Here is a 5,657-nt window from a genome sequence, read left to right as displayed (position 1 = left end):
CGGGCGGCTGCGCTCGCGCTCGCTGTGCTCAGTGCGTTACGGGCGCACCCACCGCGGCGCGGAGACCCTGTGCTACGGCTGGCCGCAGCGCTCACGCAGTCTCAAGCCCGTGCTCTACACCGACCTGGTGGTCAGCCGCCTGCAGAACCGCAAGAAGAAAAAGGCGGTGAGGGCGTGGGGGCTGCGGCCCACGCCAGGGTCGGGGGCGACAGAGGAGGCGGCTTGAGGGAGGCTCCGAGGGCGGCTGAGCTGAGGAGGGCACGGATGGAGCTGTGGGAAGGGGGGGAGCCCAATAGGGACAGAGCTCGTGGGCAGCCGGAGGTGGGCATGAACTCGCGGAGGGGGATGGCAAGGTGGTCCTCACAAACCCGAGTCTTTTGGAGACGAAAAGGGTTTTCTAGATGGGAGCGTGACATGGACTCACTGATGGGGTTCAGGACCTTGGAAGGAAGGTGTGGCGCTCCAAGCAAAAGGGGGGTCTTGAGAGTTGGCAGGGATGAACTGGAAGACTGGAGACAGGGTTGCAGGTTGGATCTTGGTGGCTGCTTCAACCTTCTGGTCAGAGAGTTGGGGAGTCAGGGTTCAGATTCTGAGGCATGGCAGGGTTTGGGTCAGGTGTGTCTTAGGAGGGCTATGCATTGATTAGCTTGGCACGTGCTGTGGGTGCCTCCACCCTGGGGCAGGATGTGCCAGTGTGGGATGCTTGGGTAGCCTTGTAACCAGGTACGGCTATGGGCAATGAGAGAGTCAGAGACTGTGGTGTGTGTGTGTGGGGGGGGTTTGGAGGGACCTGTGTCCCATCATGGGGAAGGCGCCGACGTCACCACTGCACCCAGCTCACACGCAGGCAGCATCACATGCCACACATAGCAAAACACACACTTGCTGGGGACACACCCACTCACACAGGCTGTTGGAAGCACCCCCACAGTTGGAGGAGATGGCATGGACCCATATTTCAGGCCACTCCCCCAAAGAGGGGCCCTCTATGCCACTCCTGGAGGCCATTTTCTCTTCTGACCACCTCAGAGTCCCCATGTATCTCCAGGCCAACTGTAGGGAGGAGAGAAGAAGAAGAGACAGGAAGACACTGGTTTAGAGGCTTACAATTTGGGGTGGATAGGCTTTGGAAGGCAAAGCTTCAGACTAGTCATCACTTCTCAGTAACATAAAGTGTGCAGGTGGCTAGGGGATGGACCACTGGCATTTGGCTTGATGGTGCTGTCTGGGTTGGGGGAAGGTCTCAGCTTGTCCTGGGGTTTGGAGCCATGAGTGTATGTTTTAGCCAAGTAAGGAGCTGGGAGAGTGAGCCCCTATTGTGGGACCTCAGTTTCCCCATATGCTGTGTGTGGGCTTATTCTGTGGGAAGAGGCCAGAACACATGGCTGGGGGAAGGAGGGTTTACTGGGCTGCTCTTCCCCATTTCCTTAGGGCTATGTTTCTCCCATCAGGATCTGAGCAGGAGTGTCCCTTAATAATAATAAAGATAATAATAGTAGCTACCATTTATTGTGCATCAGCCATGTGCCAGGATTCCCTGCACTGCTTGCCCCCACATGTTGATGTTTGTTCCTCCCCTTGGATACCTGCCCAAAGTCATAGAGCTAAAGTGGCAGAACTGGGCCTGGGTATTGGTACTGTATTCCAGAGCCTATGCTCATGGTCATTATACATTGCTGCCCCTTTCCCCTTAGATCTGGCTCTTCTCCCAAGTTGGGAGGGAGGGCTTTGAGCTCTGACATTGGGGTACCTAGTATGCTTTCCCCCAGGACTGACCCATACTCCCTGATTTGTTCTTCCCCAGGCCTTGTACAGCTCCATCAAGAATGAAAAGTTGCAGTGGGCCATGTGAGTCCCAGGGCTGTGTGGGGTTAGGGGTTAGGGGTGGGGAAGAGCTGCCTGGGTTATGGAGTCCTGGGGCTGTGGGTACAAGGAGGTGGGTAAGAGGCAGTGTGGCTGCCTTGCTTCCTTCTTTGGAGATGCCCTGCTTAGACTTGGGGTCTGTTTTGTCTCCAGCTGGGTTGTTATGACAAGCTGGGTTGGACGGGAAGAGGTGTGCTGAGACGTAAAAGGAAGGTCTCCTGGTAGCCTCGTAGGAAAGCAGAGGCCTCTGGAAGGGTAGTCTTGATCAGTAGCACAAAAGGACCCCCGTGGGTCTTAGGGAGCCCAAGTATCCCAGAACAAGGGGCTATGTTGTATCTTCTTGGTATCCCCAAGTAGAAACACAGGCAAGCCCAAAGAAAGTCATGGAAGGTCCAGTATGAGGGAGAAGGTCCAGTTTGGGCCTTGGGGCCTCCAGTCTGAGGGTAGAGCCCTCAAGTAACAATCAATCTATCATTTGTATTTGTTGCTATCTACTGAGAGTTCAGTCACTACCCAGTTTGGCTAGGAACTCCCAGTCTTTAGGAGAGACCTCAGAGAGGCAGAGCTCAGAATTAGGGTACAAAGAGAAATCAGGGAATGCTTTTTGGAGGATTGGAACTGAGGCTTCCCTGAGGGGAAGTATTTGGGAGGCAAAGGTGTGGCTGAAATGAGTGTGAAATGGGGAGACCACAAGGAGGCAGGCCTGACTGGAATGAAGAGAAAGAGTATTGGGGAGATGTAGTATAAGTTTCATGTAGGAGACAATGGGGAGCTACTGCAGATTCTGGAGCAAGGGAGTGAAAAGATAGAATCTCTCTCTCTCTTTTTTTTTTATCTGACAGAAACTGCAGACCAAGATTTTTTTTTGGAGGGCACTAGGAAGCTATCCCTTCCACCATTTAGCCAACATATAAGCAAAGCCTCATAGTTTAGGTTAGGTATGGTTGAGTTGAGTCAGACATGTGTCTGTCCTGGTAGAGGAGGGTGTGAGGGTTGGGTGTGTATCTAGAAATAGAGAGGATGGGGATGGTTACATGTGAGGGGAAGAAAGGACAGCTGTGGTTCTACTCTGGGGATGTCTAGTTTTAGGAAGGAGACATGCTGCCTTGAGGAGCCCTGTTCTGAGGGGGGAAACCTGTGGCAGGAGCCTCAGGTTGAAGAGACCCCCTGCAGCTCCACAAACGCTGGAGGAGCTTTCCAGGGTGGGCGGAAGCCAGGGCTGAAGGGGGGTATGGCTCCATGACCAGCTCCCCTCTGAGGCCATCACACCTGCAGAGACGAGGAGGAACTGAGGCGCTCTCTGTCTGAGTTGGCCGACCCCAACCCCAAGGTCATCAAGAGGGTCAGCGGGGGCAGTGGCAGCGGCTCCAGCCCTTTCCTGGACCTGACTCCTGAGCCTGGGGCTGCCGTCTACAAGCACGGGGCCCTGGTGCGAAAGGTGCACGCAGACCCTGACTGCAGGAAGAGTACGTGGCCAGGAGGGGGGTCTGGGGGATGGATGGGGGTGAGCCTGTCCCAGGCCCCCCTGACTTGCCTTCCTTCCCCCCCAGCACCTCGGGGCAAGCGGGGTTGGAAGAGCTTCCACGGGATCCTCAAGGGCATGATTCTCTACCTGCAGAAGGTGCGGGGCCAGGCCCATGGTGGGGGCTGTGCTGACTTGGGAGGGAGAGTGGGTGGCCTGGGCTAGGCCAGGCCAGACTGAGGCCAGGACAAGATGGTCACCCCTGCAGGAGGAGTATCAACCTGGGAAGGCACTCTCAGAGGCGGAGCTCAAGAATGCCATCAGCATCCACCATGCTTTGGCCACCCGTGCCAGTGACTACAGCAAAAGGCCCCATGTCTTCTACCTGCGCACTGCTGACTGGCGGGTCTTCCTCTTCCAGGCTCCGTGAGTATCCTTTTCCTGTCCACCCCAGACCCTTTCCTTGACCCTGGATTGCCTCATTTCTTCTCAGGCCACATCCTGAGCCAGGACAGGCATCCCTTGGCCCAGATCCCAAGGGACTGTGCTGTCTCCCCAGGAGCCTGGAGCAGATGCAATCCTGGATCACTCGCATCAATGTAGTCGCTGCCATGTTCTCTGCACCCCCCTTCCCAGCTGCTGTTAGTTCCCATAAGAGGTTCAGCCGCCCTCTGCTGCCCAGCGCTGCCACCCGCCTCTCCCAGGTAGCCCCAGTTCACTTGGCCCACCTGCTGCCAGTGGGATGGAGTGGGGCAGGCCCAGGCTGGGTGCACTCCAGGCTGCCGTGTGTTGCATCCCTATGACAGTCATGGGAGACAAGCAGAGGCTCAAGTCCAGCCCCTACACTACTTGCTAAGCTGGAAACCCAGCCATAGTGTGCTTTGCTTGTCCAAAGGGACACCTTGTTAAAATTTGCCCAAAGGCACTGTATATCTAGATAATAGTGACCCTGACTGTTCTCTCCTGGCTGTTAGGAGGAGCAGATGCGGACCCACGAGGCCAAACTGAAGGTCATGGCAAGCGAGTTGCGTGAGCATCGGGCCACCCAGCTGGGAAAGAAGGCCCGAGGAAAGGAGGCTGAGGAGCAGCGGCAGAAGGAGGCCTACCTGGAGTTTGAGGTGAGTCTCCCTGCTTGGTACTGTGCTTCCCAAACAGGCTCAGGCTAGGGTTAAGGGTGGGGGATTTTACATTTATTTATTTTTATGTGGTGCTGAGAATTGAACCAGTGCCTCACACATGCTAGGCAAGTGCTCTACCACTGAGCCACAACCCCAGCTCAAGGGTGGGGGCTTTTAAGAGTTGTATCAGCAGGGTGACCTTGGGCTTAATCTCTCTGAGTGTAAGTTTTCTCTTGGGAATAAGGGTAACACTCCACACTCCCTAGGGTCAGGAGGTAACACGTCTGTTTCCTGACTCTAGTAAAAACTCAAGAAATGGCTGAGCATGGTAGCGTATGCTTGTAATCCCAGCTATTTGCTGGGGAGGCTGAGACAGGAGGATTGTGAACTCAAAGCCAGTCTGAGCAAAAGCGAAGGGCTAAGCTACTAAGACCCTGTTTCTAAATAAAAAACAAAAAATAGGGCTTGGGGTGTGGCTAAGTGGTTGAATGCCCCTCAGTTCAATCCCTGGTACCAAAAAAAAAAAAAAAAAAAAACCCAAAAACCCAAACCAAAAAACCTCAAGAAATGTTAGCTGTAACCCACAGGTAGTTCTGAGAGCCCAGAGAAAGTCATCAACCTGCCAGCTGGGGTCTTTTGGGATATAGAGGTGGGTGGGACATTCCATCTCCTAGCTGGTCATGGGTGTGGGAAGGGCTGGGAGAGGAGAACAGGTGCTCATGGCTCCTGGCCCCCTGCCTCAGAAATCCCGCTACGGCACCTACGCAGCACTGCTTCGGGTCAAGCTGAAGGCAGCCAGCGAAGAGCTGGATGCCATAGAGGCAGCGCTGGCCCAGGCCGGGAGCATGGAGGACGGACTCCCTCTGCCTCACTCCAGTCCCTCCCTGCAGCCCAACCCCACCAGCCAGGCCCGCACTCAGCGTCCTGGCTCAGAGCCTCGGTCAGGGGCAGGCAGCGCAAGGCGGAAGCCCTGAACAGGGAGTGGGAGTGTGGGGGATGGTGCCTGCTGGGCACCTGCATGATGACATGGCCCTGCCTAAGCCCGGGCCGGCCTCGGGCCACCCATGAGGGCCTCCTGGCCCAGGGCCCGACCGCGCCGGACGCGGTGTCCGGGGCAGGGCAGGGTTGGGCATGGGCCTCAGGAGCCTAGGCTAAGGGCGCCTCTAAGACCCCTTTTGTGATAATGTTTTGCACTTTTTCGTACAGGGTGGGTG

General features: G+C 55.8%; 1 protein-coding gene across 1 annotated transcript in view; it reads left to right on the top strand.

Annotated features, from left to right (window-relative positions):
- The window catches only part of Psd (pleckstrin and Sec7 domain containing), a 14,372-nt gene extending 8,743 nt beyond the window's left edge, over positions 1 to 5,629 (top strand). Inside the window, exons 10-17 of the mRNA XM_048807021.1 lie at positions 2 to 166; positions 1,805 to 1,848; positions 3,139 to 3,329; positions 3,414 to 3,484; positions 3,594 to 3,751; positions 3,885 to 4,029; positions 4,300 to 4,443; positions 5,187 to 5,629. Coding sequence (XP_048662978.1) covers positions 2 to 166; positions 1,805 to 1,848; positions 3,139 to 3,329; positions 3,414 to 3,484; positions 3,594 to 3,751; positions 3,885 to 4,029; positions 4,300 to 4,443; positions 5,187 to 5,417 — 1,149 coding nt within the window. The 3' untranslated portion in view covers positions 5,418 to 5,629. The remainder of the gene's footprint in view (position 1; positions 167 to 1,804; positions 1,849 to 3,138; positions 3,330 to 3,413; positions 3,485 to 3,593; positions 3,752 to 3,884; positions 4,030 to 4,299; positions 4,444 to 5,186) is intronic.
- Positions 5,630 to 5,657: the final 28 nt, after the last annotated feature.

This window comes from Marmota marmota, unplaced genomic scaffold, assembly GCF_001458135.2.
Source record: "Marmota marmota marmota unplaced genomic scaffold, marMar, whole genome shotgun sequence".
In the NCBI taxonomy this organism is placed as follows: Eukaryota; Metazoa; Chordata; class Mammalia; order Rodentia; family Sciuridae; genus Marmota; species Marmota marmota.
This window is presented reverse-complemented; position numbering and strand designations above follow the sequence as displayed.